Source organism: Pyrgilauda ruficollis, unplaced genomic scaffold, assembly GCF_017590135.1.
Source record: "Pyrgilauda ruficollis isolate IOZ18807 unplaced genomic scaffold, ASM1759013v1 scaffold115, whole genome shotgun sequence".
In the NCBI taxonomy this organism is placed as follows: Eukaryota; Metazoa; Chordata; class Aves; order Passeriformes; family Passeridae; genus Pyrgilauda; species Pyrgilauda ruficollis.
This window is the reverse complement of record NW_024509766.1, coordinates 234878-247721: the sequence shown is the minus strand read 5'-3', so window position 1 is coordinate 247721 and position 12844 is coordinate 234878. Positions and strand designations below refer to the sequence as shown.

The 12844-nt window shown below is 50.3% G+C and overlaps 1 protein-coding gene across 2 annotated transcripts in view; it reads right to left on the bottom strand.

Annotated features, from left to right (window-relative positions):
* MLLT1 (MLLT1 super elongation complex subunit) overlaps positions 1-5109 on the bottom strand; it is a 32082-nt gene extending 26973 nt beyond the window's left edge. For both annotated transcript variants that reach the window (XM_041482109.1, XM_041482118.1), the window contains exons 1-2: positions 4863-5109; positions 1097-1277 (exon numbers count right to left, since the gene is read on the bottom strand). In XM_041482109.1, the coding sequence (XP_041338043.1) occupies positions 1097-1277; positions 4863-4874 (193 nt within the window). In that variant the 5' untranslated portion in view covers positions 4875-5109. The remainder of the gene's footprint in view (positions 1-1096; positions 1278-4862) is intronic.
* Between the last annotated feature and the right edge of the window lie 7735 nt (positions 5110-12844).

Here is a 12844-nt window from a genome sequence, read left to right as displayed (position 1 = left end):
GATGGGCTTTAAGGGCCCTTCCAATCCAAACCACTCCAGGATTCTATGTACTATCCCAACACAGTTATTTGTAATAAATTAATTACACTAGAAGACAAGAACGTAACCCACAAATTGTATTTTCATTCTATAAATTAGCTTTCAGCTCAGTCCTGCACCTGCTTGTCATACATCAGTTTTAACAGATCAGTTTGAAGGAGATTTTATCAACACACAGACCAGAATCACACCCTTGTGAATGTGAGCACCTCTCAGTTCCTTTCCACTGTGGACTCCCACAAATACCCAATGTCACAGATTGTCCTAAGGCATCCTGAGTGTCCTGCTCCTGAAGCAGTATTTCCAAAAATGCACATTACAACAATTCTCAGGGGCAGCTTGTATTTCTTAAAGCACTAATGCTGCAGCTCCAGTTACACAATCCTACACAGAGGTAACTGCACTGCCCCTGAGAAGGGCAATTCTTGCTCCTCCACCTCAACCTCATGAGCTCCTGCTGGCCCATGCCAAGAATAAGGTTCATTTTGCTAAAGAGACAAAAAACAAAGTCAGAAAATAACACTTCAACCCAACCACAATGACTGCACTGAGCTTGCAGGGGGAATGTACAACAAAGACACCATCACCCCATGGCAGCATTGATTTCTGCTGGGCTAAGGCTACCTAAACTGGCATCTGAGACTAGAAATTGCAAGAATCTGCAAAACTCTCCATACCCAGTACACATCTGAGACCAGTATTAGAGCATCTCTCATGTGCTTACAGCTTTTGCTGGTGAATTCTCACAAATCAAACCCATCTTTCCCATGGTGTACCATGAATTATCTTCTGCTGTCACTTGTGTCTTGAGAACCTGCACATACTAATGCTTAAATAAGAGGAGAAAGCAGCTCACCTCCTGCCCTTTCAGCAGAAGAAAGGTCCCATTCTCCCTGACCTTCCTCAAACACAGTGGGGAAAGGTTAAAGCTGGAGTGCACGCAATGGATATTTCTCTCCTTTTTAAGGAGATATTTCACAGAAAAGCGACAGTTCAAAGCAACCTCGACTTGCAAAATGCTCTTTCACAGAGATAAACCGTGCCCAGCCCCTCTGACCTCGCTTGGGTTTCGGGAAGCTCTCGTGCAGCCGGAAGACGACGCGCTCCACGAAGTGCTGGATGTCGCACTGCTCGGGGCCCCGCACGAACACCATCCAGTCATGGGTGAACCCTTCCGTGGTCGGCTTCTTGCGCAGCTGGGCCCGGTGCCCCAGCTCCAGCTTCACCTGCACCGTGCACTGCGTGGGGACAGAGGCGGGAGCGTCAGCAGAGAGAACACAAAACCGTGCTGAGGACACCGCATCCGCCAGGGAACACAACAGCCCCCATGTGGGGATCGGCCTCAGACGGCAAACCGCGGTTATGGACGGCAAAGCTGCCACAAAAAAAGCTCCCAGCACCATTTCATACCTGTTTTCTTCCTAATATTCACATTGAAGAGAAAGCAGCTCTAAAAGAGGGATCGGTTTTTCTGCCTCACTTATCAGTTAAATTGTCAGCAAAGTCCTAATTGAGGAATCTTTATTTCTAGAAAGTGTCAGAGACAGAACTTGATGTTCACAGCTTACAGAATTCACAGCACTGACAGAAAACTCATCTTGAAACAGGAAAAATCAGATCATGAATTGGTGGTTTATGATATTCTCTAGAATATATCACTCACCAGAAGAAAATTATGTTTCCTGTATGATTCTAAATATATTTTATCATCTCACTTTCAAAGACCAAGTTAACATATCTGCCTGTACAATGTCCAACACTAAACTGACCTAATTCTGATTTGCACTCCTAAATCCTACTCCGACCTCTGAGTAACAGAGAAGGTGTATTCCATGTCAGGCTCAAAGCAGAAAAATCCTATTAAGTGCCTTAAAAACCAAATGAAGTTAATGGTGAAAATCCACATAGTATTGCAGACTTCACAGCCAGGAGAAAGGAAATGAATTAAACAGATGTAACAGAGAAAAGGCAAATGGGAATCAGACACAAAATAAATCAAGGAAATCTTTAGAGCCACATTTGTAGACAGAGAAAAACACTCAAGGTACCCAACTTTTGTGCAGATTTGTTACACAAACCAGAGCAGCAATAGTGATTCCAAACTAAACCTACCAAAATCCAGCTTCAGCACCAGGAGGCTCATAGAAAAAGGGGCAGGTTTTAGTCCCTACCCCATTCTTCACTTCAGGCTTGAAAATAAGTGTCTTGCACTTCCTAGCAAGTCCCAATTACCATTGGGAGAGGCAGCATTATTTGTCATTACCTATATTACATGTTGACCTGGAGCCAAACCAAGGGCATGTTAGACAATGAGCAGGGAAAGAGAAAGCTTCCTGAGCTCCAGACAAATGTTTAGGGAAAGTATCATCCTTATTTTCTCCCTGACACACTGCAGCAAGGAGTGTGTTCACAATTAATGCTCAAAAACCACTTTGCATCTCCAACCCGAGATTTTTTCCAGAACATGGTGAATACTTGCTGAAAAAGCACAAGTGACTCCATCTCAGCCTTCTTGTCTTTGTAAAAAGCTCTCACAGGAGGTCTGCAGAGCACCAGGCATCAAAGCCTGACCTCCCAAATTGCAGTCCAGTTCCAATTTCAACCATAAGCCTTAACACACTCTTTCAGGCAGCTTAAATCTTCCCAGCAAAATACCTCCAGCCACCCAACACATCAATCCTAAGGCTCGGGGACAAACTCATCTCATTAATTCCTTCACCATTATTGCTACAGCATTTCTTTGGGATACCTTCCTCTGCAAGTTCTCTTGGCAGGCCATTTTTTCCTGTTCTTAAGGCTTATCTACAGCAGCTCCACCTCGCTCCTGCACTAAGAACCAAGGCCCAGGGCCGGCTGCTCTTTCATGTCGCATTAAGGGCTGAGAAGAAAGGCAAGGTGTGCTTCTCTCCCAGCACAGCAATCCCTCCAACGCTGCAAAAGCATTATGGAGCAGCCTGCCGAAATCCTCAGCTCACATTGGAGTGTGCCTGCAGGCCTGCTTTATCTGGGATGCTTCCCACAGTGTTCACATCCCCTGAGCCAGTCTGTGCCGCAGCCTCACGTTATCGATTCCGTAATTACCCTTTAAATCCTGCTACTGTTGCCAGTTACTACCCCTCTCCTGAGAAGTGCAAATGACTGTCAGGCTACAAAATCTGCCTTTCCGAGTTGAAACGGCTGAGAAATTGGAGCTGAGAACCAGATGGGGCTGTGTGGAAGAGACCGAAATTAAACATAAAAGAGAACTGTTTAACTGAGAGTGAAAGTTGTACTTGCTGCACTCCTCACACCCTGCTCCAATTAACAATCGCTGTGAATTAAGCCAGAAGTTGAAACACATTTGAAAATAAGATCTCCCAACATAACCAGCATCCAAAGTTGCTCCGCTGAAAATGGAGGGTTTTTTCCTTTTTTTCCAAGCGTGTCTCTCAACAAAGGGAAATCAGGATCCTATTCAAACAATTTGTAATAATACAAAGGAGCCTGCTTTCAACTTCTCAATAAACATTCTGAAGGCTGCTCTGGTTTTTGTTTGATGTGCTAATTGCCTGAAAGCCATCAGCAGCTCCCATTCCCGCTCCTGCGGGTGATTATCCGGGATAGCGGGGCTCGTTCCGAACCTCAGCCCGGGAGGTACCTGTTACCCGCTCCCCGCACACAAAAGGCTCCCCATCCACATCACCTCAGGTAAACTTCCCGCACGCATCCTGGGACCCCCCTGGCCTGCAGGGACTCTCCGGGTGGCATTAACCCTTCCCGGTGGCATTAACCCTTCCGGGCGCGGCTCGGGGGGGGGTCGCCCCCTGGCACGTCCCTCCCCGGCAATAATCCCAGGCAGGAATTTGCGGGAAATGCTGCTCACACCCCCCGCCGCGGGTGAGGCTGCGGCGGCCGCCCACGGAGGGGAGAGGGCTGAAACCCCCCCAGAAGGGTGTGGGGAGGTGTCCCCCCCCTCAATGGGATTAGGGAGGGGGTGTGACCCCTAAATGCGGGGTGGGAAGGAGGAGTCCCCATCAAATGAAGGGCGGGATGTGCCCCCCCAAATGGGACTGGGGAGATGATGTACCCCCCAAATGGGGGTGTGGAGGAGGTGTGTCCCCCAAATGGGGGAGTGGGGAGGAGGTGTGCCCCCCCAAATGGGATGGGGGAGGAGGTGTGCCTATGCAAAAGGTGCGGGAAGGAGGAGGTGTGCACCCCAAATGGGATTAAGGAGATGTGTCCCCCAAAAGGACAGTGGGAAGAAAGGCGTGCACGCTCCCCAAATTGGGGGTGGGAAGGAGGTGTGACCCCTCCCAAACTGAATTGAGGGGATCTGCCTCCCCCAAAAGGGTGTGAAAAGGAGACGTGCCCCCTAAATGGGGCTTGTAGGGAGGTGTGCCCCCACAAAGGGGTGTGAGGAGGACGTGTGCCGCCCAAAGGGGATTGGAAAGGAGATGTGCCCCCGCACCAGGGTGTGGGTAGGAGGAGGTGTGTCCCCCAAATGGGACTGACTAGTAGATGTGCCCCCCAAAAGCAACTGGGCAGGAGGTGTGCTCCCCCACAGAAAACGGGGAGGAGGTATCTCCCTTAAAGGGTGTGGGGAGGACATACACCCCACCAATATGAGGGGTTGGGAGGAGGTGTGCGCCCCAAAGAGGGTGTGAGGAGCAGATATGTCCCCCCAAAGGGGGGCGATGCCGCCCAGCCCCCCCTTCCCGAGGACAGGGGCGGCCCCCCCATTCAGGGTCCCTTCCCGGGGGTCCCTCCCCTACGTGCCCCCCATTCTGAGGGGGGGGCGGCACCGCCCCACCCCTCCGGCAGCGCGGCGCGGCCGCTCCCCTCACCTGATTGTCCATGGCTGGGCACAGCAGCGCCGCGGGCCCCGCTCGCTCGCTCCCGCCGCCGCGGCGGTTTCGCTGCCCGGTCGGCGGGGCGGGGGGGGAGAGAATCTCTTCCCCCGCTCAGTCCACGAGCGAAGCCGCTCTGTCCGTCCCCCCCACCCCCCTCCCCACCGCCTCGGCCGCCGCCTGCTCGGTCGCGGCCCCTCACGGCCCCGCCGCCCGCCTCATTGTGTGTCACTCACAGGCAGCGCCAGCCCCGCGCCCGCCCCGCGGAACCGGAAACCGCCTCAGCGCCACAGCGGCCCCCGCGCGCCGCCAATGCCCGCGCGCCGCACGCCGCGGGGCGCGGCCCCGCCCTCCTGTCTGTGATGGACAGGAGTATCCACCAATGAGAGGCGGGCGGGCTGCGGAGTGGGCGGGCCCGTGGGCGGGGCTGGCGCTGTGGGTCAGGCGGGGGGCGGGAGCGGGGTCCGGCCGCCCCCCCCAGCCCCGTGAGGGGCGATGTGGCGGCCGCTCCGCTCCGGCCGCTGTCCCGGTGCTGTCCCCGCTTCTGTTCCCCGCGATGTTCCTCTTAGTGCACAGCCAACACAGGGACCAGGCGTGTGGGCCTCGCCGTGCGCTCCCGGCCGCGCCATCCCGCCCCTTCTCCTCCCATCCCGCCCTCGGTCCACGTTTCCCCGACGGTGTGTTAATTCCCGACACAAATGAGGTGGGAACAAGGGGAAACGAGGGAAGCCGCAGGTTTTGCGGCGGGCTGGGTAGCCCGGGATGGCCGGGCAGGGCTCGCCTCGTTCTCCGCTCCTTCTTGCGCCTTTTTTCTCTCCGTCTCTCCCTCACGTTCCCCCGTCTCAGTTTTCCCCTCGTTGTCTTTCATTTTCCTTCAGCGCTCCCCTTTTCCTCCTGCCTATCTCTCGATTCCCGTCAGTTTCTCTCATTTGCTCTCGTTCCCCCCGTTTTCCCTCACTCCTTTATTCTCCCTTGTTCTCCCTCATCTTTCCTTTGCTCTCTCTCTCTCATTTCAATTGCCCACACTCTCATTTTCTTTCCATTTATTTCCTTTTCCTCTCAGTCTCCCTCATTTCTCCCATCAATCTCCCACATTTTCTTTCAGTTTCCATTTTACTCTTGGTGTTCCTCCTTTTTCTTTCTGTTTTGCTCCTTTCCCTCTTACACTCTTTTTCACTTGGTCTCCCTCATTTTCTTTCAGTTTCTCTCATTCCCCACTCATTATCTCTCCTTTTCTCCTCAGTTTCCCTCATGTCCCCCTCAGTTTCTATTTACCCTGCAGTATCCCATGTTTTCTCTCATTTTCTCCCTCAATCTCATTTTCTTTCAGCTTCTCTCCTTTTCCTCCACTCTCATTTTTCCTCAGTTTTTCTCATTTTCCCCCTCATTTTCTTTCCTTCCCCCCACACAATCTCCCACATTTCCTCTTAAATTTCCATTTTCCCCTTGTCTCACATATTTTTCCCCAAGTCTCCCTCTTTTCCTTCCATTTATCTCCTTTTCCCTGTGGTCTTGCTAATTTTTTTTCCCCTCAGTCTCCCAGATTTTCCCCCTCAGTCTTCCTCATTTCTCCCCTCAATCTCACACATTTCCTCTCAGTTTCCATTTTCCTCTCAGTCTCCCTCATTCCCCTCATTTTTTCCCCTCAGTCCCCTTCATTTTGCCCCTCAGTTTCCACTTTGCCCCTCACTGTCCCTCATTCTCACCTCCATTTCTCTCCTTTTTCCCCTCACACTCCCTCATTCTCCCCTCAGTTTCTCTCCTTTTTCCTCTCACTCTTGCTCATTTTCCCCTCATTTTCTCTCTTTTTCCCCCTCATTTTCCCCTCATTCTTCCCCTCAGCCTCCCACATTTCCTCTCAGTTCCCATTTCCCCTTCACTTCCCTCATTTCTCCCCTTTGTCCCTCATTCCCCTGCAGTTCCCTTCCCCTTCCCGCCTTCCTTCCCCCTCTCCCTCCTCTTTCTCCCTCCCGGGCAGAGTTTTCTCCTTTTTTTTTTTTTTTTTTAGAATTTTAAGTGACAAGTTATAGCTCTCAATTTTGCCAGCCCTAAAAGAACTCAGCAAAATCTTTACAAGTGCGATTGGTGACTGTTTCCCAGCAAAGCCTCTCAGAATTTTTCTCCGTGCAACTTTCTTGTTTGAAATAGTTTGTTGATCTCTGCGAGGCAGCAGAAAAACCCCCGTGTTAGCCAATAACTCTGTGTGTCGCTGCCTGATCGCCACAGGCGAGGATTAATCGGCTCCCAAATCGTTCTAAAGAGCCACTTTACCTCATCAACCTGATAGAGGATATTAGCGAAGCAAAATGCTTCATCGCTTCAGTTAACAACAACAACAACAAAAAAGAGCCTGATTTGGGTTCCTTTAAGTGCTCCGGTTTTAATTTTCCATGTTTCTGTCTGATGCAGTCCCAAGAGACATCTCCTTGGACAGTCCCTTTTCTTCTCCACTGAGAAAGGGCCTCTTTCTCTGGGAGTTCTCATTGATATCTTTAATTGTGGACATTATTCCCATGCACGTGACTCTCGGGTCTAAATCTTTTTATTTTCTACCTCCCCATCTTGGCTATTCACTCACAGCCTCATCACAGTCCTGGTGGTTATGTGCTCCCAGGGCTGAATATTTCCTGGGAATGTCTTCATCTTTCCCAAGTTTGCTCTTGCTCTGCTGAATTTCCACCTTGTGCAAGAGATGTTGTTCAGACACACTAGACTCTGAACTTTTTCTTGAAAAATTCCCTGTTTCTTCCTCTGAGACATCGTTAGAATTTGTTTTTTGTTTTAATTTCCCTCAATGGCAATTTTCCCATGCTTTTATTTTTGCCCAGCCTGGTGTTAATTGTTGTTTTTGTGCTCTCCCAGTGCAGGACACAGCTTCCATCCCACTTCTGGTTTGGACACGGGTCACTCCTCCAGCTTTCAGGGACAGGATCAGAGCAAGAACTTGGACACTTCCAAGATGGGAAACCCAGAGCCAGGTGCCTCAGCTTCCACATGCACTCTGGCAGTCCAATAACTGGGCATTAAATCACATTTTTCCTGAACAATTTGGGGTGTCCCATTTGGGGTAAGCACCACCTGGTGCTCCAAGCACTCCCTGCTGGGACAAGCAGTTTGGAGCTGGACTTTGCTGATCCCTGTGGATCCCTTCCAACTCAGGATATTTGATGAAGTGGCGTGAACGGATTAATTTAAAATGTGCTGGGGTGGCTCTTTACATTCAACTGTGAAAACACTCAAGGAGAGAAATTCCTAGAACCAGCCTTTCCTCTGCTAGCAGTTCCCAGCCTGAACTGTTTCCAGCACAACCACTGATCAAACCTACCCTGATTTTCTTTTCAAGCTCCCCTCAAAAAGGAAAAAAAAAAAATCACAGCCAAGGGTAGAAAATTTGCCAGGCTCTTGGGGAGTTTTGGGTGCTGGGGATGCCGGAGCCAGCAGCCATCCAGGCTTCTCCAAACTCCTAATTTTGCAGGGAGATCTCAAGCTAACGAGCTGTCAGCCGAGTGCCTTCGCACCCGAGGCAGCCGTGGGCTGAGCTCCTGGTTCTTTATACCTATTCCAGCAACTTCTGGGCTTTGCAATAAGCGTCTGCAAATCCAATTAGCGTCTTTCTTTGTGGCACTGGATGCTGGCAGAGATCCGCTGTGCTGCTGCCATCTACAGTAGGGCCAGTGCCAATGGATAAGAAACAGCCCTTATTTGCATATTCAAATATGCAAATGAGACACGACAGCGCTCCTTCATTTTTGTTTGGGGTTTTTTATTTTATTTTATTTTTCTTTCCAGAGTCTTGCCTCAAAGATCCTTGTCTCAGACTGAAAGGTGTGTGTTTAATCTGGCTTGGCCCATGGTAGGGGACCATGCCAAGGGCTGGTTCTCTCCCGTGAGAGTTTGGGATGATGGAAAATAAAGTGGAAAAAAGACTTTGCACTGCGTATCCCTGCCTTGGCCAGGGATGGGAAAGATTTCGGGGGCGTTTTCCCAGGTTCCAGCCCTGGGAAAGGACAACACGTTCTTTCTCTCTGCTGCCTGTGCGCACTCGGATGCTTGAACGTGGCTGTTCCTGGGGAGAGTGAGCAGAGGCAGCAGCTGGGGCGTTGAGGTCAGGTGAGTCCTGGTGCTGCAGTGGGTGAAGTCCTGACAGAGCAGCCCATGCTCAGGTGTCCCCCCAGCCACCAGACTGGCAGAGCCCACCCCAGCTCTTGGGATGATCTGAGCAGCAGGCAACTGCAGACAAAACTGCCCCTTGAGGCACCTCTTCCCTCTCCTGCCTCCTTTTCTCTGCAGGAACACAGCACTGACCTGTTCACACACAGCCCCCACCATCCCCAGCAGCCCCTCCAGATCATCATCATGCAGCCCAAGATGCCTGAATTGCTCATTTTTCCAAAAGTTCTTTCCTGTAGTTTAGCATCCCTCACTGCGAGGTGGGCTCTACATCAACTGTACATTGACTGCAAGTCCCTGTCATGGTTTCATATGTCTGTGCTTGTGGCTTGCCCTTCCTGTCTCTGGAGAAACAAGTCTGTTTCACTGTTTTTCATCATTCATTATTATTTTCTCATTATTAATTTAGTTGCAGTCTTCCCTGCTTCCACTCTTGCACTGAAGACCACGACTTCTGTGGTCAGACTGGGCTCTGAGTGGCTTGGACACCAGCCAGGGAACAAGCAATGCTGATTCCAGCACGGAAAGAATCAGGCAGTGCAGGAAAATTATCATCTTGTAATAGCTCTAAAGGATTTAAAGATTAGGACACAAACCTCGCATTTGAGCAGGGTTTCTCTGAGAAAATTCACTCTTCCACTTCTTGCCCATGTGCAACATGCTTGAGGAAAGATCCTCAGGTTCTGGATGTCAGTGACTTCACTGCCTTCTCTGACAGCTGCAAAATGATTACAGTGGCCTTCACCCACTTCTGCAAAGCACACCCCGTGAGCCAAGTGCCCTGTGGTGTTCCCAGGATGAGCAAATGTGCAGCTGGAACCCAGAACTGGTGATATCTAAGTAAGAAGGGGCAGAGATCTTTCTCCTGGTGTGGACCAAGGCTTTGACAACCACGGCACCACATCCTTGTGTGCAGCCTCTGAAAATGTCCTGAACCTGAAGCTGAGGGAGGATTTGGTTCCTCTGGGGGGACCTGGGTGCTGCTCTGATCTGTGTCTGGCACAGGGTCACCTCAGGGTGACAGGGAGAAGCTGTGAGTGAGGGCTGCAGCCACGCTGGCTCCTGGTTTGTTAATCAACACTGGGATCCCTGCAGGGAATCCTGTGCTTGTTTCAATCAGCTGTGAACCCCAGCAGTGTTTATTCTTCTGAAAAATGATTTTTTTTTGTCTGGTGTCTGCCTTCCCCTTCTGCAGTTCACACTCCACACTGCAGTGTTCACAGAACATATTTAACACTGGTGGAGTGTAGCAAAAGCCCAGATTGTTAATAACCAAAAACTCTGATTGCCAAGAAGATACTCCTAGCAACTACTAGCTGCATCTGGGAAAAATTACAGACAGCTTGGAAATTCTTTAGTTCCTTATTAATGAAGGACTTTGTAAAAAAACCCAACCCACACTGTAATACAGTTTAGCTTAACTAAGTTCTTTTGTGCCCGAGGAAAATCTAAATTATAGCATGCTATAGCTACTGAAAAATGCAGAAGGATTTAAATGTACAATAACCCTCCGAACCAGAAGGAAGAGGGAAAATTTTCTTAGTAAGTGGGAACACAATGAGAATTTATTTTATTCTTTCTGGGTATTTAGTGTTGGTGAAAAGAGCCAGATGAATAGTCCCAAACATGTCACGTCCCTTGCAGATGCAACATGGGCAGCACAAGCATCCTCGAACTGCCCCGCCAACGTGACCCAGTTCTGAATGAGCAGCACCAGCTTGCTGGGGGAGAAAGGAGCCTGTCACTATTCAGCCCCTGACCCCTCTGCTCCAGGCTGTTAATGAAGGGGCCTCATTAACACCAAAGGTGAGTTTGGCATTATAATGGGCTGCTGAAGTGACACCCATCAATCCTCCCCGCTGGCTATTGAGGTAAGGCCATCTTCCCCTCGTGCTCTGCACACAGGGTCAGCTTTGGCCAAGTGATGTAACAGCCTGGTGCTGCCCGAGCTGGCCAGACCTGCCACGGGGAGAATTTCACCAGCTGGATTTGTCCCAGGCTGAATACAAACTGCTGGCACAAGGACAGCTGGAGAAGACGGGCCCAGGCACCTCATGTGGCCACTGGAGCAAACACAATCGTGGCACAATGGGAGGGAGGGAGATTTCCTGCTGAAATCGGTGTCTGCTCTGCACAGGGCTGCCAAACTCTTTGAAAGGTGCCCATCTGCATGCTGAGAGAGAGGCCACCTTGTGACTGGGGACTGTCACCCTCGGCAGGGTGACCTTCAGGCTACTGAAAGATACCAGGTGAGGGGAAAAAATAGCTTGAAAAATAGAAATGACAGAAGGAGATCAGTAGAGAAGTCTCACCAGCACCAAAGAGCCTGTTCTGAGTTGTGTTCTAGGTTGAAGAGCCCAAAAAGTGAGTAGGGATTGGCTGTGGCTGTGGCTGCCCCATCCCTGGAAGTGTCCAAATCCAGGTTGGGTGGGGCTTGGAGAAATCTGGGATAGTGGAAAGTGTCCCTGCCCATGACAGGGGTGGCACTGGATGGGCTTTAAAGTCCCTGCCAACCCCAACCATTCCATGATTCTACAAATACCCTGAGACGGGACCCCTCCCAAGGCCCTCCCAGTAATGGGAGTTTCCTAGGGCTCTAAGGTGGTAATGCAGTGGCTGCATACTCATGTTTGCCCTACTTCTGAGCATCCTGAGCTCTCCTCATCTTTTGTGGAGCCTTTTCCTCTTGGCACTGGTGTTTCTGCTATTTCCAAGCCCAGTAATTCAGCCTGGTGGCTTTGAGAGCCACTGGTGTTTTCCAAGGGTAGTGGGTCCCCAGCCTGGTGCTGTGTGATGCTCTGTGCACTCAGAGCACATTGTGAGACAAAACCAGAGCTCCTGGAGCTGTTTTTCAGAGCCTGTGGCATTCCAAGCCTCAACCTGGAGAATGAAGATTCAAGAGGGACCTTTTGGTTCTCCACAACTCCCTGACAGGAGAGTGCAGCCATGTAGGAGTTGGGTCTGCTCCCAGGAACAAGGGACAGGACAAAAACCAGCCTCAAGTTGGTCCAGGGGAGGTTTAGGTTGGATATTGTGAAATTTCCTTGTAGAAAGGGTTGTAAAGCATTGGAATGGGCTGCCCAGGGCAGTGGTGAAATCACCATTGCTGGAAGTGTTCAAAAAACTTTGGATGTGGCCCCTGGGGGCATGGTTTGAATGGTGGTGGCTGAACTCAAGGATCTGAACCATTGGGATTGATTCTGAGATTGTATGAAATTATTAAGAATTTCTGATTTTTTTTTTTTAGTGGATTCTGGATCAGCTGCTCCCATAATAGATTCCACTAAACTGTTTTCCTGGAATGGTGTAAAAAGAGCTTTCACCTGTCTGCACAGCAACTGCAGGAGGGGTTGCCACATATGCAAATGTATGCAAATGACCCCTGCTCTACCTGGCTCAGGTACGATACCAGCTCAGATAGTGCCCCACGCTGCAGTGGGGGCTATGCCAACGTGCTGTGACTCAGGACACTTGGCTGGCACTGCCATGCTGAAATTCAGCCCACTGAAACTTCAGCTTTATCAGTGCCATCGTCACCTGTGAGACAGGAGTGCCCCTGATTGCAGCAAAGTCATTTTTTAGCAGCGTGGCACATCTCAAACACCCTGGAGCTGGATTTTGTTGCATAAAAGCACAGCCAGTGCAGTTTCAAGGGAGTCAGGCTGGAATATAAAGTGACAAACACATGTGACAAACACTGTTTTGACCAACACAGGGAGGATTCAGAGCTGTCACTGTGGAAGCAAAGCTGTAACAAATTCTTTGCCTTTGTTACTCAGCCATCAAATAAGCCAGGTAATACCCTCCCA